Source organism: Microplitis demolitor, chromosome 5, assembly GCF_026212275.2.
Source record: "Microplitis demolitor isolate Queensland-Clemson2020A chromosome 5, iyMicDemo2.1a, whole genome shotgun sequence".
Classification (NCBI taxonomy): Eukaryota; Metazoa; Arthropoda; class Insecta; order Hymenoptera; family Braconidae; genus Microplitis; species Microplitis demolitor.
The window spans coordinates 14,076,698-14,104,419 of NC_068549.1; the positions used below are offsets into that span (position 1 = coordinate 14,076,698).

The following is a 27,722-nucleotide window of genomic DNA, read 5'->3' on the forward strand; positions in this document are numbered from 1 at the left end:
ATAGTTTTACTATAAATTTTTCAACATAAATGTTTTCAAATATAAAGACAAGTTGTTTTCTATCATTTAAAAGTGCTTCTAGCAGATTAGCAGGTCTCAATAAATATTAAACGGACATCGAATGATTAATTCCAGTTAAATAATTTTATTTAAAATGTTCCATAGCAATATAATAAATATAAATTTAAAAACTGTATTTCTTTATATTATTTTTCATGATACAGCATCGAAACTTGAAGTTTTAGTGTCTCTAGAGCTAGTCGAAATAAGCTAATTCTAAGCTGATGCTGCAAACAACTACTAGCGAATTCGCAATTCATAAATTCCTTCATACAGTGGGCAGAAACATGCGTGTGTCTTCCCTTGGGAAAGAACACAATTGTTTCTGTCTAGGGCTGCACTCGAGCCGAGACAAGACAAGATTGTTCCAATCTTGTCTTGATTTTGACACTCCTCGTCTTGATCTCGAACTCAAAATCTAAGTCTCGCATTGATCTCGAAAATCAGTCAGTTCATTATATTGTCTTGTCTTGTCTGGTCAAGATCTTGTCTTGGTCTTGACTTACTCTAAATTTTTCTTAAATTAATTTGAAATAGCTTACATAATTATATTTCATTGGTTTATATTTTATAATTGGAATAGTTTTAACAAATGTCTTGTATTTGTTATTTAATTTTTTCCTAATACAGATTATTTTTTCTTATATTTTCTAACTATATTTTTTATAAGTTATAAAAGATTAAATATAGTTTATAAGTAATAAATTAAATAACTAGTATTCATTACAAATCTTTTTCTCCACCCATATAACAATCTTTTTCAATTCTTGAGCAAGTCTACTCTCAAGATCGATAGGTACTAGTCTTTTTATACGTATGTGTCTTGCTGAAGATACTTGTGACCAGATTTAAATTGCAAGCCTTACACAAGAAATTCGTGCCAAATTATAACTCAATTCTGGAGGAAAAATGCGTCAGACACTGTTTCATTGCATATGTTCAAGATATCATTAATATTCTTGCGTACGATATCATGAGCAAGACACACACAAATTTTGACATAAGTTTCTTTATATATGATCTTGCGAAAGACACATTCGTAGAAAAAGATACTAGCAGCTAGGGGTCTTACTTAAGATACTTATTCTAGAATCTTGCTCAAACACTCTTGATCAAATCTTGATTAAAATTCTGATTTACTTAATGCGAAAAGTTCAGAATCATAACTAAAATATCTATTTAATATTTCTTAATACAATATGTAAATATAAATAAATATTAGATAGATAGCTACACGTAAAAGCACTATCACTTTTATCGTCACTCTTTTGTTTCATTTCAATTATATTTTTTACAAATTGTAACCCCGAGAAAAAATGTTCAGACATGACCATGCCTGCTCATGTATGATTAATCCTGAAATTAGACATGATCATGCCTGTTTATGCATGATCATGTCTGAAGAGTTAAATACATTTAGGCCTGATCATGTCTGATCTGCCTGTTCATGTCTGACTAAGCATAAACAGACATGACCATGTCTGAAGCGTTATATAGGCTTAGGCCTGATCGTGCATGACCATGCTTGATCATGTCTGTTCCAGCCTGATGTATAGGATTAAATTTAAAAAACAGTTATAGTTATAAATAATTAACTTAGTTATCCAGAGACACGGCAGTGGCTCGCGCTAAGTAGACGTTCAAACACACGTATGTGTGTGAGTGTATAGCGGGAGCCTGCCGTGTCTCTATTCTGTAGCAGACCTCATGATGGTTAGATTGGCCAATGTTTTTACCATAGTTATGGGGATGGGATGGGGACACTTTACCAACAAAATGGCTGCCTAGTCTGAAATTTACAAGGTTGGTGGCAGTGATAGTAAAGGGGAAAGGGGGGATATTACCAAAAATTCATAAAGGAGCTTACACATAGAGTCATGAGTAATAATTGGTGCCATTGGCGTAGCGTTTAGGAATAGTATACATATCAAATACAAGTACTATATTTAAATAAAGCAGATTTTACAAAATAGTCTGCAAGTTTATTAATAGATGGCATATTCATACTGAAAATTGGTTAGATAATAAATTTCTTAGAGAACTTGTATGAAAATAGTAAGCATGCCGATTGGTTTATATATTGAAGCGAAGTGAATCTTTTAATATTATTATTTATAATAGTAATAAATTATTACAACCGATGTAAACTCTAATGATATGATTTTTATAATTCTAAATATAGTACAATAATATATTTAATCAGCATCTGAGTAAGAAATTGTACGATAGTGCTATTATTACAAAAAAATTATCTTGTAACCAATTATAGTAAAAAAGTTTAGTACAGGTAAATAATATTATAATTATTTATAGAATTTTAAATGCATTTTATCAAAAATATTCCAAACACAGATTAATTAAATTAATATATAATATAATGATTGATAAGTTTACTTTTGGTTTTCGATTTGAATATTTTTTGATTTTATTATTTTCTTGACATTAGAAAAGAATCGATTTGATTTCCCTATAGGTTTTGGTAGGCTTAAAAAATTAATTAATTTTTATAATTTTTGTATTCTGCTTCTTATTGTTATAATTTAATTAGCCAGCGAAATGTAAGAACAAAACTTTCGTATGGAAACCTTTTACGTTACTTTTTACTATTAACGTTCTTTAATTCGTTCTCAGATTAATCAGGGTTAGTAATTGATACCTAACTTGGAATTTTATTTGATATAAATATTTTTGATGGACATCGATAAATATGCATGAAAAAGAAGAAAATCCTTAAATTTCGCTAAATATCAATATTTGTAATGAAAATTATGCACTTCTCCGTGATTTCTATCACGAACAAACAGTGCAAACTAAAAATTCTGATGTATTCCATTTTTGACCGCCAATTGAGGAGATAGATTTTCGCAGTCGATTCGGATGATTATTGATAGGATTCGTATGGATCTGATTTCAATGCGAATTTTTTGAATATTTATGTGTTGCTCATCGTCATGCTGTGGTTTTTTTTCAATAGACATCGATAGACACTAAATTGTCCGCTTAAAAGAGAGAATAATTTTTAAGTTTCGTTAAATATCAAAGTTTTTAATGAAATTAATGCACTTCTACATGATTTCTATCACGAACAAACAGTGCAAACCTGAATTTCCGCTGTATGCTATTTTTGACCCCTAATTGAAGAGATAGATTTTCGCAGTCAATTTTGATGATTCTTGATAGGATTCGTATGGGTTCCATTCCAATGCGAATTTTTTCAGAATTTATATGTTGCTCATCGTCATGCTGCGGTTATTTTTCAATAGACATCGATAGACATGAAATTGTCCACTTTAAAGAGAGGAAAATCTTCAAGTTTCGTTGAATATCAATGTTAGTAATGAAAATTATGCACTTCTACATGATTTCTATCACGAATAAACAGTGCAAACTTGAAATTCTGATGTATGTCATTTTTGACCGCCAATTGACGAGACCGATTCTAGCAGTCAATTTAGATGATTATTGACAGGTTTCGTATGGATTCGATTCCAATGCTAATTTTTTGAGTATTTATATGTTGCTTATCGTCATGCTTCGGGTTTTTTTTCGATAGACATCGACAGACATGAAATTGTCCGTTTGAAAGAGAGGAAAATCCTCAAATTTCGTCAAATATCAATGTTTGTCATAGAAATTATGCACTTCTACATGATTTCTATCACGAACAAACAGTGCAAACTTGAAATTCTGATCTATGCCATTTTTGACCGCCAATTGAAGAGATAGATTCTAGCAGTCAATTCTGATGATTTTTGATAGGATTCGTATGGATCTGATTTAAATGCGAATTTTTTTAGTATTTAACTGTTGTTTATTATGATGCTGCGGTTATTTTTCAATTGACATTGATAAACATGAAATTGTCTGATTAGATAACAGGGAAATACAATATTTTGCAAAATTTTAATTTTCAATAGAAGCATTTTGTAGTTCTACACGATTCCCATCACGAACAACCATAATGGTTACTTTGCATTGAAATTGACTTTTATGCTGAAATTACCTGAAATCTGCTGCCCGAATTTGCTGACATCTTCACACCAAAAGTCGAAAATCAGAATTTGCGGTAAATCTTTTTTTTATTTGAAGGTAAACTTTTACGAACAAAAAAAAAAATCGGTCATGTTCATTCTTACCATTTCAGAAGATAAGCAAATTTTTACATACGATTGTCTACAATTTGAAAGTAAAAATATACTTAACAATTTTTCAAGGCAAATTAACGATAAATTGACTTAAAATTTGCCTGAAAATTAAAGACAACTTTTTTCTTGTCAACTTTTGAAGTGACTTTGTATTCTAATTTGGGCAGTAAATTTACGTCAAAATTAATAGCAAGTTGCATACAAATTGTCGTAAAAAGTGGAAAAGTCCGAAGTTGACGGAAATTCGACGAAAAATACAACGAAACTTTTGTATTGTAAACTTTTGCTTAAGCAAACTGTGCTATTAGGGAAGTGGAGAGAAATTAAAATTCTAAAGCATGTCGCTTAGCATTAATCTAGATAATAGCTATGTAACCACAATGTCTATCTTACCGACGGAAGTTAATTGATATTTTCTGTACTTTTCATCATATGATAACACATTTATGAGATAAAGAAGTTTAATTCTCATGGAAGGGATTATTATCCCTGATAGCCAAGTTGGCGAGAAACTGACGAGAAACTTGCAGCCGCAACTGGAACCAAGTTGATCGCCAACAGTTGGTACCTCCAATAGTTGATGGACATTTTCTGAGAAAGTTGGTGGCAAAAAATGTAAATCCAAAAAGTTGACGATCACTTCCTGAGAAAGTTGGTGGCAAAAGTTGCTTGCAAAAGTTGGCAATCATAAGTTGACGGTAAATTTCTTTTCAATTTCCTCAGAAACTTGCATTCCAGTTGCGGCTCCATACTGGCACCAACTTTCTGAGAAAGTTGGCGGTAACTTGTAGCCAAAAGTTGCAAAAGCTGAAGTTGTCGATAACTTGTCGTCAAGTTGGTCGGAAACTAATGAATGACCAACTTTTTCACGATCAACTCGTGTTATCAGGGTTGGTTATTCATTAGTTTCCGACCAACTTGACGACAAGTTATCGACAACTTTAGCTTTTGCAACTTTTGGCTACAAGTTATTGCCAACTTTCTGAGAAAGTTGGCGTTAGTATGGAGCCGCAACCGCACTGTTGACTGTTTGCAAGCCCATTTAGTTACCTCACAGCTCTCAGGACACAACACATGGAATATTATGGGGAAAAAGTAATCAGTTGGATTTCTCAGAAATAATGTAATGACGTAAAATTAATGAAATTAAAACTTCAGAAAAAATTATCAAAATGAATTTATTAGGTAATATTTATTTAGGTGTCTATTAATTTTATTGACGTTATAATTATTTTTTGTAATTTATTTATTCAAGTAGACCATGAAGAAACGCAACCAGACATAGTAATGAAAATTATGGTCGATCGTCATGTTTATTATCAAGATGAATTTCACCATAACTTTTATTGTGAAAAACCTAAAACTTCTTGTAAGTTTATTTTTTTTTTTTATAATTTGATACCGGATGTCAACATTGTTCTCACAATCGTATCAGATCAAAGTCAATCAACTTTTCTGCTCACTGTCAGTCTTTTGTCGATATATTATTTGAATAAAACTTAGCAAAACTCTTCAAAATCTTTTAAGACCACTTTATTTTGGCAACAATGCAAAAATTAACATTTTGGCGATTCTATTACCAACTTTGATTAAGAAAAATGATTTAAAACAATTTGAAATGATTTAAAATAATTTGAATCGACTAATATATAGATACTCGGGAAAAAATGATTTTGCCTAATTATATATAATTATGTATGATTATATACGAAATTATATAAAATTATTTATGAATTTATGTATGATTATACATAATCATATCTACCTCTATATATAATTATGCATGACGTTATGAATAATTTAATCTGGTCATGTCTGACTAATACACACGTCTGGAATTATGTAAGAAGCTATATATGTCTATATTAGGGTGATTCAAAAAATAATAAATTTTTCTTTGTTTTTCGCAAACAGGTTCAAAAGTTTCGTTTCGATAAAAAAAGACGCCTGTAAAAATTAAAACTTAATATTAACATTAAGAGGTTCCGCATTGCACTTTTCTATTTTCCATACGAATAACATGGAAAAAATTTTTTTTTCGTCTTCTGATTTTTATAAGTAGCTAACGATGTGTCATAGGAATAATTGGCAGGTATATTTTTGTAGGTGATTGAATGCTCTACAAAAAAAGTTTCTTATCATTTTTTGATAAATCTATTTGTTCAAAAGTTATTTGAGGTTGAAGTCGAATTCATATCAAATTTTGAGATCTTTACTTTTCCGGCGAAACTATTAGGCCTATTACAAAATATTATAAGACATTTTTTGTAGACAATTTTATTCCTTAGAAGTTATTCTAATAAAGTTTTTTTGAATTCCGCATTGTTTTCTAGTTATTTTTATTTTAATGTGAAGCTCTTAAAATCGATCAGAAAACTATTTCTTTTATGAGCTTGACATTAAAATAAAAATAACTAGAAAACAATGCGGAATTCGAAAAAACACGAAGGCTAGATAGAAAAAGGATGCTCGCTGTAATATTGTCACGGCCTGAAAATTGGATACAGACATCAGAGCGCGCTGCTGTTGCAAAGGTCCCCATAGATTTAAAATTCAAATAAAATCTGTAATGATCGATATTTAAAAACCAAATTTAAATCATCACAATTAAAATAAACATTGTTGACGCAAAAAATTAAAAATGATTTCTTAAATAGAATAGCAACTATTAGTAGTGATAAATTAATTGTTTTATTTGTAATTTTCCAGAATAGTCACTTTCTTGAGTTTTTAAATAGAGTTTTTTGTGCTAAAAAAAATATGTGAATAACTTTAAATAGAAAAATATTTATTATTATAAATATAAACAAATATTCATTATTATTTATGTAAATGTTCAGTCACGAGCTTGATTAATTTAAATCAAGCTTCGTGCATTTCCGCTCGGCTCGGAAGAAGCCGAGCTCGCTACTGACTGAAGGTCAGAATAGTGCCGGGTCACTCGCTATTTGGGCCCGGCACATACAATTTCTAACTCAGGATCGTGTCAAGACGTCCTGAGAACCCGCTACAAGCTGACCAATCACAAAATTCGTTTTATATTGGTCAGCCTATGAGAGAGCTCGCTATCAACTGCTACCTTTTGGCGCGCTTTTAAGCCAATAGGAAAATTCGTTATATGCAGCAAGGCTGCCACGTCGACACCAAGCTTCTCGACGACTCAACAACGCTACCAATATTCATTCTACAACGTGTCTTTGCTACTTGCAACCTCGTGCTTGAACCGCTTCAGTAAATAATTTGTGTAAAATTATAACTAAATCGCTACGCTAAATTATCCTCAATATTTAGACAGTACATCAAGGCTGCTATTTATTGAGAATAAATAAATTGTTCTTGTGACAAAAATTAATTGTTAATTAATTAGTATTGACGTAACCGCTATTGACCACGTGTCAATTTTATACGTGAATTATATCTTTGAGTTTGCATTCGCTATCGCGTATAATTTATCTAGTCGCATTCGCTATTAATCATAATTCTCATAATTTTTAAGTGTAAATAAATCTATAATTTATTTAGTGACAAAATCTGTGTAATTTTTAATTGTTTAACCAACCTCGCCTAAACCAGATCCAATTAGTTTATTCGCTCATTTAACAGTAAAAATTATTAATAGGGACATCGAAGCGAGCAACAATTAAGTTTAATTAAAGATAAGTACAGATTTAGGGACAAATATTATTTTTTCGCAAATTTGCGCATACGTTTAGTCATTATTTGACGATTGTTTACATTGCGATTGAAAAAGTCGGTCAAAAAATGGCCTCTCATCACAATAAAATTATTTATAATCTTTATCATAAATTCTTTGCGATGTTTTTCACATCCAAGAATTGGTAAATCATCAAGTTGTGAAACTTTTTCAAGAATTTGAAACATTGTATACGATGTAAAATTTTTTGTTCCAACAACTATTAATACTTGAATTTCTAATTGTCTTATGAGTAAAAATAAAGCCTCACTTGGATAAATTAAATTTCCATCTCTCATTTTTTCAATTAATCTGTCACGTTCCGTTGGAAATGAAGCAGTTAACATTTCTTTACAGTCTAAACACTTCGTAAAACGAGAAACTTTTCTGGCCATGAATCCTGCAATGTATGAAACGACATGATCACTAGTATGCGTTATGTCATAATCATGATCCAAATGAACGTAATCATCATTTGAAATATTAGACCTATCTCCATTGTTAGAGGTATTATTAACTAAGGGTGTCTCCGGCGACTTATCGTTATAATTATCATTAGCATTAGCCGAACTATTATCACCGTTATCATTATTATTATTAGTAGAAACATAACAAGCACTATTACTATCATTATTAGTATCAGCATCACAATAGTTAGATTTTTCAACATCACTTAAATTATTATTATTATTATCATCACAGTTATTTTCTCTTTGAGTAGAGTTCACATTTCTTTTATTAAAATCACAGACATCACTAGTTTCATTGTCATCACTTTCATGACTAGTTTCATCGACCCAATCCTCAAAAGGTAAACGTTCACCATCATTATTATTGAAAAATCTTGGGTTCTCATTTGCTATTCCTGTTTCAACAATAGAATCAATTTTATCGAGCCAAATTTTTTTATTTTGACTAGATGCAGTTAATGATTCTTTAGTGTGCATCAATGATTTTAGTAATTCTCCACCGGTGACGTTGGAACCCCTCGGTGGTGTTGCTAGAGAATAGCTGCAGAGAAGACGGAAAACTTGGCCAAAAAGTATTGGATCCGGGTGGTCGTTACATCCACAAGCTGGCCGCATAATTCCGAAGAATTTCTAAAATTTAAAACGGTTAAAAATAAAACACTACAATTTTCGATATGAATATTAATAATAATTAATTCATAAATGAACTTGTATATCTTACTTCCAAAGCATCTTGATTCAATCGCGACGTCATGAGGTAATCATAATTACACTTATCATGTAAAAATTCAAGTAATTTTAAAGTAGTTCCGAGAGTTACTTTAAAGCCAGTTAAAGTACTGGTTGTGATTGGAAACTCAAAATCCTCCTCAAAATTATCGAAACCATCAGCTTTATTAGCCTTCTTCTTTTTTTTTCTGCTTTCTGTTTTGTTATCTCCTCTTTAGCTTTTTTCTCCCAATCGCGGAGATATTGATCAAAGTCAACAATAGCCTAGCGATTAAATAGATTATGACATGATAGTTTACAAATAAAAGCAATATTTTAGCGTTATTACAGAAAAATAAGAAAGTTACAAGTTTTTTATGTTAATGATATAGAAAATATTTAAATATCAAATAATGCAAATTATAATAACAGATTCTGGCTTAAATACGGTTTTGTTGCGTCATCGCACATAGATAATAAATTAAGTATTAGACATAATGATGTAATAGGATCCAGGTTATAGATTTTTACAAATTAATTTTTTAAATTTACTCACACTTAATTAACTGCGGTATCGTTTTATTGGTTGAAGCCTTAGAATATTGATGTCAAAAGACTGAACTTATGTAATAAATATGTTATTTTAATATTCATTAAAATACCTTTCTCATTGAACAGTTAGTGTCTGGACGTAAAGCGTTTTCTGAGGTTCGAGAGTTCATAGCTGTGATTACATTATCTACTTTTTCCATAAAAGATATTGTAGGTTCACAGTCGTGCAGCTCATAACATTCATCTTTATACATAGACATAGCTACTCTTAATTGGCGTGAAAATAACTGAAAATAAATACATTCAACATTGTAATTTTGAGAGAAAAGCTACATTCATTATTCTATGAATAAATAATCTGAAGTATATAACAACATGAAAAACACCTGCGTAGCGAGCAAGACATTCATTTTTTGAAAGCCTTCAGGCTTTAAATGATGAGGTGATAATTTGAAACCTATTTTCAAGTTCATTTTACCATATGCCTCAAGCTTCAAAAGTGCTTCCCAATGAAGCATTTTGATAATACCATCCGGAGTCTAAAAAATGAACTGTTTATTAGTACTACACAGCTTTCACACATACATAAATAAATGTTAATAACAAATAAAAATATTACCCAGAAAGAAGGGAGTTTAATTATTCCATTTCTGAAGTTTTTCAGCAAGTGGCAAAAATCAGAAGCAAACCATAGTCGTCTCTCAGTATCATAAGGATGCTTACAGCTAAATTTTCTATCTTTTATACCAAATAACTTCCATGCACCCCGATTCCATTGGGCTGCACCGGTCGTAACACAATCCACATGAAACCCAGCTTTTTCAGTTAATACTATACATTCTATTATCAGTTTAGACAATATTTCACTAGTAACAGAACTTTTGCTGAGAAAACTTCCAACCACTTGTACCCAATCACCTTGAAATGGCTGATACATAAATACGAGAGCATAATCTGCTCTTGTATTTGAAAATTTTCCTGGCATATAATCTCCCAAATCAACGAATCCATCTAGCTTCATTGTTCTTGTGTTTAACTTGACTCCTTCACTCAACGCTACTTCGTCAATAAGAAGTGTACCTAAAGAAAAAAATATCAAAATTTTATATTTTGTCTGTTGCAATTAATGAATATTATCATAACGCATAAAAGAAGCAAGTTCATCAAGCGAATCAAGAATTTATTATTTATTTTATTGTTAATAACTACAGATACTATTAAGTTGTTAATGTTGCAGCTGAAGCTTCATAATAATTCTGATCATAACACCCCTTTTGGAATGTGCTTCCATACGTGAAGCTTTATAACCGAGTGTATCAAAAATAGCATTAGGAAAACCGAATGCGCTATCCAATTTTTTTTATGTAGGAATTTAGCGTGTCTTTACAAGAGAGGGGTAAAATTTCCCTTTCTCTGAGACGATCATATACCGCGGAACTTTTTATGCGCATTAACAGGCATTCATATACCCACTTAATATCGTATCTCCTCTGTTTGGAATTTTTTACTTTAGCTGCATTGAAACATGCTCGAACAGCTTTTTGTTGGATTTCAGGCAGATCAGCGATGGCCTTTTCTAGAGTCTCAGCCTCAACAGCAGCACATTCCATTTTTTGATCATCAATCAATTTTGATAGTTCATTATTCTGCAAAATTAAGAAAATACACATAGAACAAAACTATTTAGCTGCTTTATAAATTACTTATGAGAGCTTACTACCCTTTGCTGTAAGCGTAAAGTCTTCCTCTTCTGGGAAATTAATTGACGTTTAAGCTTATTACATTGCAGTTTTAAATTTTGAGTACTTTTATTATCACAGTTTTGGAGTTGACGCCGAAGAGTTCGGCAAGGTTGACATCGGGTGATACCATGATAATATCGTTGATTTTCATTTGTCAACAAATTTTTACAACTTACTGAACACCTGTTGAAGAGTTGTTTTGTCACTATATTCATTACTATTATTGAATAACAACAATTATATATTTAAATAGTACCTGTTGCTATCGAATCCTGTGCCATCACAAAAATTAATTGTTTCTAGTTCTTTTAATAAATCCCAAAAATCTTCTTCATTTAAAAGAGTAAATGTTACTGTCGTCGACTTATTGGTTTTCAAGTTAGTCACCTACATAAGAAATAAAATGTTTCAAAGTAAACTTTAATCCACGATAAACAAAAAAAAAATTTTAAATATTAGAATATTTTACCATAATATTTAATGCTTCATCTATCTTAACGTGAAATTTTAATGATAAAGATTTGGGATCAGCATAAAATAAAAATATTTTTTGATTATCAGTTACATCACTAGTCCAGCTCCATTTTTGGGGCAACATATTAGTTTTCAAAGTTTCCAATAATCTATCACTGTTAAAATTTGTTTCTCTTAGACTTAAATTTTCATGTTGAGTATTTTCAGACTGCTATTAAATAAAATATAAAAGAAATGTATAATTCGCTTCAGTCTAATAACAAAAATTTATTTTGATAACTCAAGAAACAACTTACTTCATTAAGATCCGGAGTACTACTAGAAGTTTCAACTTCGGGAGTTCTAGCGGCCGGAAGTACATTATCAGAATCTATTTGCAAATTAGCAGCTTCCACGACATTTGGAATTCTATCAACTCTCGGAATGGCATTCGGCTTTAAAGTATATTTCTTTCGATTTGAAATATAAGTATCTTGATTAAATATTGGTAGCATATCTTTTTAACTTCCCGCTAAGAAAATCAACGATTTTCAAAAATTTCGGCAAGTTATTGTTTTCACCGCGATTTTCGAAAATCGAGTTTTCGTCAGATGTCGACGTTTTGAGGTCCTAGGAAGCTATTCTGACTATTTTCAGAATGATGTCCGAGTGTGTGTATGTATATATATATGTGTGTGTGTGTGTGTGTGTGTGTGTGTGTGTGTGTGTGTGTGTGTGTGTGTGTGTGTGTGTGTGTGTGTGTGTAAACTCTTTGTAACTTTTGAACTAATGAATCGATTTGGATGGTTGAGGTGGCAATCGAAAGAACTTATTGGCCATCAACTTTTCTGAAAATTTCAGATTATTTGATCGAATAGACTCGAAAATATTTGTGAATTACGAAAGAAAAAAATTTTTTTTTTAGTTTTTTATTGATTTCTCAAAAACGACTTATATGATCGACTTCAAAATCTAATCAGCTTTAGTACTCAATAAAACACGTCGATTGCCACCTCAAACATCAAAATCGGATAATTCGTTCGAGAGTTATCGCGGGAGAAAGAAATGGTGAAAAACGGTTTTTTCTAAATATTTTCGAAACGACTGACGCGATCGATTTCAAATTTTAATCAGCTCTAGAATTCAATAAAACGCGCCGATTGTCACGTCAACTATCAAAATCGATTGATTAGTTCAAAAGATATCGGCGTTGAAAAGTTAAAAAAATAACATTTTATGTTATTTTTTCCGGATAAATCATAATATAACGTACTAAAATGTGCCTGATATCATATCAACTCATCTTTCTTATGGTTTCTTTTGATCATACAATGTCATCGAACTTGGTTTTTAGTTTAAATCATATTGTCAACAAAAAAATCGATAAAACGTAGTTTTTAATATTTTTATCGGATATTTCATATTTTATTGTTTCTTACATGAGTCAGAACTTATTTAAATCTTGATTTTGATCCCTGACATTGATTTCTGCCTCAATACACTTATTTTACTGAACATAATCAGGAACTAAATTTTAAAAACCGCTTCATTGATGATTTTCGATTCTTAAATTTTCAAACTTCAGCATAACAGGTAACTTGTTAGAGCTTGAAAAGCTCGTAAAAAAACAATTGCATGTGATAGCATTTTCGAGCTCGAAAATATATGTACACTAATGTTTTCGAGCTCTTTGAGGTCGAAAACAGTGGGAAGTTTTGGGGCTGGCCCGCAGGGTCAACCGACGCCCAGATTTTTTAATTATGTCATCGTCCGAAAAATGTAACTTGCAAACAAATTTGTCTGGTGTCGAATTTTGACTTAATGCTAAGCTCCATTTGCGCAATTTATTGACATCCTGTATGAAATTTTATATTAAAGATAATATAGCGACATTGTCCATAACAAATATATCTAATTATTTCAATTAAATATTGTTACTATAGTTCTAATAAGTAAATTAATTAAATAATACAAAATATATTATTTGTAGGTTACTTGTGGAATTTTAAATAGAGAAGTCTGTCTAAGAAACGAGTCATTATTTTTCTTTCGCTCTTTTTTTTCCCACTCAAACAATTTAAAATAGTACAACACTTCACCATTTTTATTAAAATTTAATCCTAAAATAGCTGAAAATTATATAAAATAATCCTCCTAAATTATTCTTGACTTTATAAAGATAAACACTACTTAATGCGTGTCATGCGCAATAGTAACCGAAAGGGGACCTCCACTATCTAGCTGCAGTTTAGTGGCCAATAGTGAACTAAAATCTTTACGGTATTTTCTGTACGCCACAACAGTTGGAAACCCAATAGCGAGCGTCCTCCTTCTATCTAGCCTTCGTGCGAAAAAAATTTATAAGAATAACTTCTAGGGAATAAAATTGTCTACAAAAAAGGTCCTATGATATTTTGTAATAGGCCTGATAGTTTCGCCGGAAAAGAAAAAAGATTTCAAAATTTGATATGAATTCGACTTCAACCACAAATAACTTTTGAACAAATAGATTTATCAAAAAATGATAAGAAACTTATTTTGTAGAGCATTCAATTACCTACAAAAATATGCCTACCAATTATTCCTATGAGGCACACAGAAAAAAAAATATTGTTCCTCGAACGATCTTAAGTATAGCAACTTGTAGATTGTTACTACAACGATACGTATACCTATGGTAAAAATATGGTATCGTTCCTGTAACTATCTATTAGATAGCTGTGAACCCTATACGAGTTTCTGTGATCGTTATTTCACACGCCACCGTCTAACCTAATTAAACATCCATTTTGGCGCCTATTTTCAAATATAACGATTCGAGTTCATTTTTTTTTTAAATTTATTAACTATCTATAACTTTACTGATTATTTACTTAATGATCAATCTAATAAAACTGCTATATATTTTAATTGTGAAAATTATGTAAAAATCAATTCATATTAATTTAATTAATTAAATTTATATTCTATTTAAATATTTATATATATATACATAACCTCAACAATTAAAAGATATATTTATATTTATATTTTAAATTTATTTAGACTGCAAATGATAAATCAGTTTTATAAATTATTTTGTTTAATAAAAATTATTTATTAATCATTTATTTATTAATGATAAAGATTTCCAAATATGCGTCAGATAGGGCTCAGAACGATACGGGATAGGTCTCAGAGCTATCTATCGTATTGTTGTCAGAACGATACAGTAGATCGTTGCAGTAACAATCTAGTAGATAACTATTGCGTATTGTTACTGTAACTATACAGTATACTTCTCAGAACAATATTTTTTTCTGCGTGCATCGTTAGCTATTTATAAAAATCAGAAGACGAAAAAAAAATTTTTTCCATGTTATTCGTATGGAAAATAGAAAAGTGCAATGCGGAACCTCTTAATGTTAAGAGCTCTAATTTTCAAAGGCATCTTTTTTTATCTAAATGAAACTTTTGAACTTGTTTGCGAAAAAAAAAAATTATTTTTTGAATCGTCCTAGTCTATATATATATGTCTATATATAATTAGATCTTATCCGATCTGACTGATATAAACCCATATATAATCAGATATAGTTTTATAAATCCCTAGTAGAAATGAAATCGAGTTTTTTTCTAGTAACTGGCCAGTGGGATATTGAGTTTTTGTCAAGTAACTGGCCAGTTTTACTAGAGATCCAAGAGAAACATGGCGGCTTTGAAAAAACTGTCACTTTAAAATTTTAGGTTTTGAGGTTATTAAAATTACCAGTTCCTCGGAAAAATAAAACGATTTTCTAAAAAATACCCAGACAAATTAAAAATGAATTAAAATTAATGTATCTTTCTCCAAATTACTCCAAAAATTTATATGCGATAGATAAATCTAACCTGAAGCATAGATATTGAGACAAACCGCTTTTTGCTTTCGCGATTTTAACCAGCAGCCACCAGAATTCGCGGGTTGAACCCTGGCTTAGACTGGCCTCTAACAAATTTTCATTTTACTTGGACAGAGCAGTGGGCTGGGGTTCTTGCAAAGCAAAGACCCGCACTTATTCAAATACGGCAACGTATATAAAATTTACCAACTTACCTCACGGCTTAGTATTTATCAATAGATTTCTTATAATGAATAGATTCATTAGTTCTTACTTAATAATATTCTTAATAGACGATTTAATAATTCTTACCAATAAAATAGGAAAATAAATAATATGAGTGAAGGATAGAGTGAAATGAAATAATTAGAAAGATGCAAGTTTATTGCCAATTATAATAAAATTCAATTACTTACAATAAATGCGTCGCAATTAACAATATATAGAATATTCCTCGTAGATGCCGGATACAATTGTCCTCTACGTGGAATGGCGCAGTTGTACACAGAATTTATTATTTAATATTATAATCTTTAGTATCGCGAGTGAATCGCCAGTGATATACAATATTAATAAGTTTATTAACACTTGATTTAGGATATTTATAACAATTTATAAAAAGAATAATGAAATAATATTGCAAGTAAAATTGCCAGAGTAATAATAGAAATATCTCAATATAATTAATAAGTATCGCAAATTAAGAAGAAAAATACGTCTAAGTACTAAGTGATCCAGGATCGAAGTGATTGACCGATAATTGAGGGTCTGGGACTCGCTTCTGACTCTGTCCCCACTTCACCCTTACGGACATGCGTCGTCGTGAAAATTAAGTCATGCGACCATGGCACTATGACGTAGTAAATTTGAGCGGCAACAAGACGGAGAAAATTGGGAACCGCAAGGCTGAGGACGACAAAGACAATTCACATTGTCTCAATATATATAGATCAATAAATAAATATTGACCCGCATTGACAGACATTAAAAATTAATTAATTTAAATAAATAAATTATAACTTATAATAAAAATAATGATTGACAAATAAAATTATTATAAAATTTATTTATTGAGTCTTTCATTGACTTAAAAAATCAAAGTTTAATTTATGAATGTTGAACTATAAAGCCAGCAACATCATTATATTTAAAGAATAAATGTAATCATTAAATCGTACTTTCAAAAATTAACTATAATTAAAATTTTATTATTAATAATATATAATATTTTTTCTTTTTAATTATTCCTTTTTTCGACTTCCTCCTTCCCAGTTTTTAATAATTTGTCTAAAGGACAATTTACAATATTTGTTTCTATTGCCCATAGTCGCAATTCACTAATTGTATTCATTTTTTTCATTGATTCCATTTTTTTATGTGTATATTAATTATTTATCATAAAATTATTTACATATTAACGTACACAATAAAAAATAGAGGTTAAACAGAAAAAAAATAAACACACACATATACACTAGTACAGAAAATATATTAGTGTGACCAATGCGTACGCCTTAGTTGTAGGTGGTGGGATTTCTAGTTTTTAGCCGGGATCGCTGGCCAGTTACTGGTCTGAAATCGAGTAAAGTATAGATTATTTCTACTAGGGATAGATCTGATCAGATATGACTGATATAAATCCATATATAAGCAGATATAGGTCTATATATAATTAGATCTGATCAGACATGGCTAATGAAAATTCATATGTACACATGTATAGTCGTGCATAAGTTTATATATGATTGGATCTGATAAGACATGACTGATGTACAATTATATGTAGTTATATATGGCTATGTATATGAATCCTATAAATATTTAATTATGTATATAGGTTCAATATATTTATATAATATGACAATTTTTTAATATCTGTAAAGTGAGCGAATAAATCAGTTGGATCTGGTTAAGGCGAGGTGAATTAGCAATTAAAAATTGCACAGATTTTATCAATAAATAAATTATAGATTTATTTACACTTATTTACACTTTAAAATTATAAGAACTTATACTCAAGAGCGAATGCGACTAGAAAATAATACGCGATAGCGAATGCAAACTCAAAGATATAATTCACGTATAAATTGACGCGTGGTCAGTAGCGGTTAACTCAACGGAAATTAATTTTACAATTAATTTCTAGCAAAAGAACAATTTATATATTCTCAATAAATAGCAGCCTTGATATACTGACTAAATATTGAGGATAATTCAGCGTAGCGGTTTAGATTAATATCACCAAAGGTATTAATTACTGAAGCGGTTTCAAGCACGAGGTTGCAAGTAGCAAAGCACGTTGTAGAATAATAGATGGTAGCGTCGTTGAGTTGTCGAGAAGCTTGGTGTCGACGTGGCAGCCTTGCTGCATATAACGAATTTTCCCATTGGCTTAAAAGCGTGCCAACAGGTAGCAGTTGATAGCGAACTCTCTCATTGGCTGACCAATATAAAACGAATTATGTGATTGGCCAGCTTATAGCGGGTTCTCAAGGCGTCTTGACACGGTCCTGAGTTAGAAATTGTATGTGTCGGGCCCAAATAGCGAGTGACCCGGCACTATTCTGACCTTCAGTCAGTAGCGAGCTCGGCAACTCCCGAACTGAGCGGAAATGCACGAAGCTTGATTCAAACTAATAAAGCTCGTGACTGAACAATATCAATGTTATTAAATTTTTATTTTGTCAACTATCAATCAAACTTGAATCCCCAATAATTAAAAAATGTTCAAAGGTTTCGGCAGCAATTGAAAAGTATAAATCGATATCGATTTTTGTACGAATATTTATGTCTATAGATAAATAGATTTGATTATGTGTATCTAATGAATTCTATTTTAATTTATGTACGAAACCAAATTCATCATTAGACGCATTATTTACGTAGGATGTATCAATTTGATTATTTGAGTTAAGGAATGCCATAAACTTTTCTTAATTATAATTGTATAACACACTAGAAGATCAGACTACGATCCCCTGATTAAAAAACCTAATTTGGAATGATTTGAGATTACGTAACTCTTAGTCATTTTAAATCATTCCAAATTGACTACATTATTTTGCATTCGAGCATAAATTTAAGAATGAATCATTTTAAATCATATTGAACTAAAATATAACGAAATATTATTTTATAATTTGAAATAATTTAAACTCTCGAATCAAATCAAATTAGAAAATAATATTGCAATTTCTGGTTCCTTGGACAATTTAGAATGATTTGAAATAATTTAATGATATTTTTTAATTTGATTTAATTTGAAATGATTCGAGAGTTCAAATTATTTTAAATAATTCTGAATTGTCCGAGGAACCAGAAATTTGTGACATTATTTTCTAATTTGAAATGATTCAAATCATTCCAAATAATTTTATAAATCTTTAAATTAAATTTTTCTTTTTCATGACAAACAATTTTAAATTATTTCAAATCATATTCTTATAATTTAAAATAGTTTGAAGTTGAGAATGTTAAATTATTTTGAATTATTTAAAATCATATTTTTATAATTTGAAATAATTCGAAGTCGATAATTTTAGATTATTTTGAATTATTTCAAATTATAATTTTATGATATGATACAATATGAAATAATTAAAAATTTTCAAATCATTTCAAATGAGATTTTTTTATCAGGGTCCCGCGATAACCAAAGTTAAGCAGCATCGACGTGGGGCATTAATTGGACGGGTGACCTCGTAGTAAAATAGTAGTCAATGGATAGTAGGAGAAAGGTGCTGCAGTTGTAATAGAAAAATTCATTTTTTTGATTCAATTTGTTTTTTTTTTTTAACTTCCCGCTTAGAAACTCGATGGTTTTCAAAAATTTCGGGAAGTTATTGTTTTCACCCCGATTTTCGAAAATTGAGTTTTCGTCAGATGTCGACGTTTTGAGGTCCTAGGAAGCTATTCTGACTATTTTCAGAAGGATGTCCGAGTGTATGTGTGTGTGTGTGTGTGTGCGTGTGCGTGTGTGTGTGTGTGTGTGTGTGTGTGTGTGTGTATGTGTGTGAATGGTCTATAACTTTTTGACTAATGATTAGATTTGGATGTTTAAGGCGGCAATTGAAAGAGCTTGTTGGCCGTCAACTTTCCTGAAAATTTTAGATCGTTCGATCAAATAGACTCGAAAATATTGGCGAATTACAAAAAAAAGAAAATTTTTTTCTTAGTTTTTTATTGATTTCTCAGAAACGAGTTGAATGATTGACGCCAAAATCTAATCAGCTCTAGAACTCAATAAAACGCGTTGAATGCCGCCTTAACCATCTCAATCGGTTCATTTGTTCGAGAGATATTGTTGGAGAAAGAAATGGTAAAAATCGGTTTTTTTCAAATATCTTCAAGACGGCAAAATCGATCGCTTTCAAATTCTAGTCAGCTCTAGAATTCGATAAAACGCGCCTATTGCCACCTCAAACGTCAAAATCGGTTAATTAGTTCAAAAGATATCAGCGTTGAAAAGTTAAAAAAATAACATTCTATGTTATTTTTTCCAGATAAATCAAATGTACTGTACTAAAGTGTATCTAAAATCTTACAAACTTTTTCTCATTATGGTTTTTTTCGATCATCATATAATGCCATCAAACTTGTTCTTTAGTTTAAACCATATTATCAACGAAAAAATCGAAAAAACCCAGTTTTTAATCATTTTCACGGATATTTTATATATTATTGCTCTGATCTAAGCCAAAACTCATTCAAATCTTGATTTCGATCACTGTCATTGATTTTTGCCTCAATACATTTAGTTTATTGAACATAATCGGAAATTAAAATTTAAAAACCGCTTGTTCATTAATGATTTTCGATTCTTGAACTTTTAAACTTTAGCATAAAGCGTAACTTGTTAGAGTTTGAAAAGCTCATAAAAAAATGATCGCATGCAATAAGATTTTCGATTTCCTTGAGCTCGAAAACGGTGCGAAGTTTAGGGGCTGGCCCGCAGGGCCAACCGACGCCCCGATTTTTAAGATAGTAAACTTAAACTGTCAGAAAGTTAGCTGATCGTATCTTTTATGTGACTGACTTGGTTAATTAGTAAAAAGCCAATGTTAACTTATTAAAAAATCAAATATTTAACTAAAGTCAAGGGCCAAGATGGCAGCGCGCGTGGGCTGCAGTTGTAACACAGTGCAGGGGAAGTTGTAACACGGAACGAAAAAGATATTTTTCACAAAATTGCTTTTATTATTTAGTCTTAATACATACTTTTATACTTAATTAACTCTTAAAGTCAAGTATTTAAACTTAAAGTAGCACATATATTTGTATCTTCAATGTAAACTATTAAACATTTATAAATATTAAAACTACACTATCCCAGAGTAAATTTGCGGTGCATCCAGTTTTCGCAGATCCCATACACGACTCTGAGTGTTACAATTGCTACTCGTTCAAGTGTTACAACTGACCCTCACGCAAAATTATTAATAAAAATCTAATTACAATAACAAAAATCAGTAAATTGATATAAAATTTGATTATAGAATACTCTTGATACATCCCTTAAAGAATGAATACAAGTCTCACATCATAACATTAGAAAACAAATTTGTTATTAAAAAAATTGTAAAGCGTACAAAAAAAAGTTTTCACGCGTACTTTCAACAATTCTCAATATTTTAATATCGGAACAAGATTAATCACTTTGATCTAATCAATAAATTACTATTTGAACAAGTTAAAGAAAGAATAATAATAATTTTTAGTTTTTTTAATAGATTTTCATTGAAGGTTATAACTGCCGCTTGTTACAACTGCAGCAACTCTCCCCTAACTTTTTTTTTTTTACTTAAATTTAACCAACATTAATATTGATGAAGACAATAAATCCTAATTAAATTACTTAATTAATAATTTACACATATTCTAAATGAAATTCTAAAAGTGACTATATTTGTTCATGCATGATTATATATATTCAGATCTGACCAATTTTTGGATCTGATCATAGATAATTGATTATATATAATTAGGCATAACCATTTTTTCCCGGGTATACACTTAGCATGGATTAAATCATTTTTCTTCATCAGGGCACTTTTACTACTATATAGATATACATTCATGATTGAGTGAATGGTTTTGTTTAATCAGGGATTAATTCGGAATTTTGAATTAGAGAAAGGGTCCACGGGTGACGAATAGTTTACACAAAAGCTGACAGTTGCCCTGATTAAAAAAAAAATTATTAAATACGATTCAATTTTAATACTGTATGTAGATATACATTCATCACTGAGTAAATCATTTTCTTTGATCGGGGTGTAGTAGAAAAATTGAATCTTCGGTCAATTAGATGTTGAATTAGCTACGACCGATTTTCCTTTAAATAACAATTTAAATAACAATGTTATTATCAATTGTCATATTTTTCAGTCATCGATAATACATTATTATCAATGAAATCCAAAAATTTTAAATCATGTCTAAGTTCTATTGTGCCGGTATCTTATTGGATAAGAAAATATAAATGGAGAGACTACGTATTATCAGATATAATCTCTGGAATTACAGTGGCTATAATGCAGATACCACAAGGAATGGCTTATGCGTTATTGGGAAACGTTCCGCCAATAGTTGGCATATACATGGCTTTTTTTCCGGTTTTAATTTATTTCATTTTCGGAACTTCGAAACATGTTTCTATGGGTTAGTAAAGGTTAAAATTTTCTAAAATATGTTTGGTGAGATTTTATAGATGATACGTATTTATTTTTAGGAACTTTTGCAATTGTATGTCTTATGACTGGAAAAGTTATTGCATCTTATTCCACTTCAGTAAATTCTTCCATTAGTAATAATACGTTGGTTGATTCTTCTGAAATCATTAATAATCATACTGTGCCTACTGTTTATTCGCCCATGCAAGTAGCAACTGCCGTAACTCTTTCTGTAGGAATAATACAGGTAATGTACCTATTAACAACACCTTACAGAAATAAGAAAAATTATTCCTTTTGTTTTTTAGTTGGTGATGTTTATTTTAAGATTGGGCATAATAAGTTCTTTGCTGAGTAAAAGTTTAGTTAGTGGTTTTACAACAGGTGCAGCCATTTATGTCTTAATATATCAAATGAAAGATCTCCTAGGTCTAAAACTACCGAAACGAAAAATAGCTCATTTCAAATTGGTATATGTAAGTACAGATCATATTTAACCGTTCGTAAATCACTCAATAAGTGTGGAGACGCTCTTTTAAATTAATTTTTATTGTCTTTTTTAATCAAACACCTATTAAACCGATTAGATTATCTTTGGCGTATATATAATTCTGCTATAAGCATCCCTACTGAAAATTAAACTCTACTCAGTCAAGGTCTGCCTAAGTGCGTCTACCTGGAAAATTCTCTCATGAATGAAACATCTTTCATGTTTAGAATTGTCTCAATGAACAAGAGTACCATGATGAAATCTCTACCAAAAAAATCATGCAGAAAAAAAGGATATCTTGGCACAAGAAATTTTTTCTTACTGCGAGGATATTTTTTGCAATTTTGAATGAGAACGAAAATTTTCTTGGTTCAAGAACAAAACTTTTTTAAATTTAATCATCTTGGCATAAGATTTTTAACTTCCCGCGAAGAAAATTAACGATTTTAAAAAATCGGGTTTTCATTATATGTCGAGGTTTGGAGGTGCTAGAATGCTATTCTGATATTTTCAGAAAGATGCGTGCACGCGCGCGCGCGCGCGTGTGTGTGTGTGTGGGGGGGGGGGTGAACCTCTCATATCTTTTCAATGAATGAACCGATTTAGATGATTCTTGCGGCATTCGAAAGATTTCTTCTGAACTTAGATTTCCAAAAAATTTTGAAAACTATCGGATCGATCAATACCAAAACCTAATCAGCTCTAGAACTCGATAAAGCTTTCGGTTGCCGCCAAGAACATCTCAACCGGAAACTCCGTTCGAAAGCTCTTTGAGCTCGAAAACAGCGAGAAGTTTTGGGGCTGGCCCGCAGGGGCCTAGATTTTCTTTTATTCAGGTCATATAATATATGTTTCTTGAATTAAGAAATATTTTTTTAAAGTAAGAAAAGTAAATATTTTGCCTCGAAATATAATCAATTGTTCGAAGAGTAAAATATTCTTTCTTTAAGAATAATTAATTTTGAATCAAGATGATCTGTGATTCTAGTCAAGAATTAAAAGTACTCAACTCAGTCGGTAAGGGTATGCTTTTGCTTCCTCGTACCAGGAAGTTCGAGGAATCCTTGTTGTCCGGCTGCGTCGATAATGAGCAACTGGGTTCTGAAATACCTAGTATGACTGAGTCCGCAGGTTGATTACAGGATAGGGGGGATGATGTAATGTATTTATTTTATGCTATAATTCTCTTCATTATAATATTATTTTATTCATTTAATTAATATTCTCTTTATTTAAGAAATATAAACGACTGAATATATGTGTTTGTACATCCCTGATTAAGAAAAATGATTTGCTCAATATAAAGTGTATATATATTGAGACAAACCGCTTTTCATTTCGCGATTTTTACCAGCAATTTAGGATATGACTAAAAGGTAGTAGATAGAATATGAAATTATACAGAAAATATGCAAGTTTATTGCCAGTTATAATAATTCTCAATTACTTACAATAAATGTCGCTGAATAATACAATGTAGGTGGTCCGAATAACAATGGATGGCCACGTGAAAAGCGTTGGTTGTTATGATCAAAGAACACACTGATTTTATATATTTTTTTATTAATACGCTGATACTACAAATGTATCAGCGGTAACGTACTAATGAACTTAACAAATTAAATATGCCTTAGTCTCAAATGATAATAAGAATATATGATATATAATGAAATCGCAAGCTAAGTTGCCAGTTAGATGTAAAGTATAATAAGTAAATTAAATAATAAATGAATATAATGCAAGTAAATTGCCGGCTAATATTTAATTAAATTTGAATATTCGAATACGTCTAGACGCTAATAGATCCAAGATCGAAGTCTGAATTGTCTAACCGATAATTGAGGGTCTGGGACTTGCCGCTGAACTCTGTCCCCACTTCACCCTTACGGTCATGCGTCGATGTGAAAATTAGTCATGTGACCACGGCACTATGACTTGGGTAGTTTCAGACGACAAGAAGACGGGGAAAAATGGGAACCGCAAGGCTGAGGACGACGAAGACAATTCACATTGTCTCAATCCCCCCCACTAAGCCAAGGTTACCCTTTTGACCTCTTGTCTAGGTTGTCTGAAAATATTGCGAGTAGATCGCCAGAGATGCAAGTAAATTGCCAGATATGCAAGTAGATTGCCAGATGTGCAAGTAGATTGCCAGTGATTCTTATACAATAGTAAAAAAAAATATGTACATTAAATTATTTACATTAAATTATTTACAGCAGTGCGAATAAATCGCTTGAAATTGCAAGTTTCAAAAATTTTGCGCGTTAATCGCTAGTAATGCAAGTAGATTGCCAGTATGAATTTTAAACTTGAAGTGCGAGTCGATCGCCGGCTGTGCAAGTATATTGCCAGTGAATTTGAGTGTTTAAAATGCGAGTCGATCGCCAGCTATGCAAGTATATTGCCAGTAAAAAAATAATTTTGAGAGCGATCGCAAGCCGCTAGGAGTATTGTGACTTAAATTCCAAGTCCAGCCACTCTAATCTCAATCCCACTTCGATCCTGGGACCTCGATCTGGATCCGGAAATCTTTACAACTTACGAACTAAAAAAAATAAAATATACAATAAAAATAAAAATATAATTTTAAATATTTGTTTCCTACAGCCTCTGGGCTGTAAAGAAAGAATAGTAAAAAAAAAATTTTTTTTTTTTTTTTTTTTTTTTTTTTTTTTCTCTGCTACCAACTGCTACTGGACTCGAAGCTGTAATTGAAAATTATTACAATTGGCAACAATAATAAAATGAATTAATGAGATGAGTATGAGATTATGTATGTGTTTTTATTTAGATTTACAGTCTAAATCGGTAACGTAAGATATTTTATTCCAGTTTCTTGGTAGGGCGCAGGTGACTACGATGGAAGCGCTCAATGTCCTCCGGAGTGTACTTCGTTGAGATCCAATCTTTGTACCCCGGGTATCTGCGATTACAAAAGTTGCAGTGTGGGTCAAATAATTGGCTTGGGATGCCACAGCCTTGACAACGTCCCCGAATATAGTCTTTGTAGTTCTTGTCGTGTGGACGGAAGCACGTTGCCGTCGTCACTTGGTCCTGATAGCAAACATGGCACATGTCGGGTCGCCATGGTAATTGACATTCGGCAATTTTGTGGTCTCGTTGCCGACAATTCTGACACGCATTGGAGATGAACAACGACTGGGCTTGAGTCGTTACCGTCTGTGTCCATGATTCCCTCAATTCGGTATGGCATATTCGAGGCTTGACAGTGACACAAATTTTCTCAATTGCTTTACAGAAACTTGTGTAATCCAGAAAGTGAATACCATTATGGATCACAACTTGTGGTGTTGGATCTGTTGTGGCTGCGATGGAGTTTGATGCTGGAGTAGGTGGTAAGCCAGACAAAAATTGTTTATAAGCCTCTGTCGGTTGCAATGGAACCTCATACCTTGGCGCTGGAGCTGTCTGCGAATACGGTAACGAATTGGCGAACGTTACCATCTGGATCTTCGTTTTAATGTCTTTGGAGATGGCTCCCGAAGCTCGTAGTGTCAAAACTTCCCTTTCCGATAGCTCTTGGCGAGACATTCGCCTAGCAAGCAGTGATGATGGTGGAAATCTGGCATTTTCCGGCGGTGGACGTTGGTATGCACCATCGCGGATTTTGAGTCCTGGATTCGGACCGCAAGCAGAAGCTTGTTGAGCCAGTAATGGCAACACCGCTTTGTTGTTTGGCGTGATTCCGATGTCATACTCTACTTTGACTGGAGTAGAGGTTGTGGCTAAGGTCGTTGTGGTCTGACAACTGATATCGGTAACGGTCCGTTGCGTTTGCGAGTTGATCGCCTGGAATTTCTTGGCAAGTTCTTCGGGGCTTGGCAATTTAATATTTGCAATCATCTCCTGGCTTCGCTGGACTTGCTCATTTAGTTGTTGAAGTTGAGCCGTGAGGTGAGCAGTAACACCTGATCCTTGAGCAGTTGATGACGATTTTAAAGAATCAAGCTGTTCTTTCAGCTCCGCGACTTGATCAGTGTTGGTCTGGATGACAATTTGAAGGTCCTCTAACTTTTCATCGATGCGTTCCATCCACTGGATGTCGAATCTTGATGTCCCAGATGATAGTGACGTGACCGCCGGACGGTGACTTATGGCACGGTCAATGCGAGCATGTAACTTACTAAATTCATCTTTCATGAATTTAGTCATCGTCTCGAACATTGCTGATGTGGGCGTGGCTGATGGACTTGACACGTAGAGTGCGGATGATGGACGACCAAAGTCGAGGCCAGTCGTAGTTTGCCATGGCGGCAACGCAAATTGGGGTCCAGTCGATGTTGCTGACCCAGTAGACCATGTTGGTGATGCTGCAACGGTGGTTGCAATTATCGGTGCCACCGGTGACGAAGTTGCTGTTGTCTTCTCAATAGCAGGGGGTAACTCAGCGGTGGATATTGATGCGGTGTTAAATATGGGTGATAATGAGTCAGATGATGGTATGACTGCATGACTTGATGATACTTCAGTATCAGACACTTCAGCCTCGGACTCATGAGATGAGGCTTCAGTATCTGATCCTGACTTTCCATGAATTTTAACTTTCATGATGAATGATCTGAAATATATTGAGAATAATCAGTTACTGTAATATGAAACTTTAAAACTGTCAAGATTAATTATTTATAACTTAATAATTTATTTAAGTTATTGAGACCCTTGATGACTAATAAAAATTTTATTTATAACTTGTTTTGGTTATTGAAATTTTCAATGACTCATAAGATTTTTATTTATTACTGCAAAGATTCTATTGATAATTTACTTAAGTGCTTAGTTTATTTGAGAACAATTTTGTCGAGCAAAAGATATTTTATTTTAAACCGGAAACGAATATAGTAATCTGTTGTGTC

At 31.8% G+C, this 27,722-nt stretch overlaps 2 protein-coding genes across 2 annotated transcripts in view; one reads left to right on the forward strand and one right to left on the reverse strand.

The window, feature by feature from the left end:
- The first annotated feature begins 5,082 nt into the window (after positions 1-5,082).
- LOC103574386 (solute carrier family 26 member 6) overlaps positions 5,083-27,722 on the forward strand; it is a 69,494-nt gene continuing 46,854 nt past the window's right edge. Inside the window, exons 1-5 of the mRNA XM_053739422.1 lie at positions 5,083-5,390; positions 5,461-5,574; positions 22,072-22,344; positions 22,415-22,602; positions 22,664-22,831. Of these exons, the coding sequence (XP_053595397.1) occupies positions 5,378-5,390; positions 5,461-5,574; positions 22,072-22,344; positions 22,415-22,602; positions 22,664-22,831 (756 nt within the window). The 5' untranslated portion in view covers positions 5,083-5,377. The remainder of the gene's footprint in view (positions 5,391-5,460; positions 5,575-22,071; positions 22,345-22,414; positions 22,603-22,663; positions 22,832-27,722) is intronic.
- LOC128667798 (integrator complex subunit 1 homolog) lies at positions 7,846-9,734 on the reverse strand. Its single transcript, XM_053739423.1, has 3 exons — positions 9,634-9,734; positions 9,091-9,362; positions 7,846-8,999 (listed from the first exon to the last, which is right to left on the reverse strand). Exons 2-3 carry the CDS (start codon positions 9,121-9,123, stop codon positions 7,887-7,889), a joined length of 1,146 nt encoding a protein of 381 aa, XP_053595398.1. The 5' UTR covers positions 9,124-9,362; positions 9,634-9,734; the 3' UTR covers positions 7,846-7,886.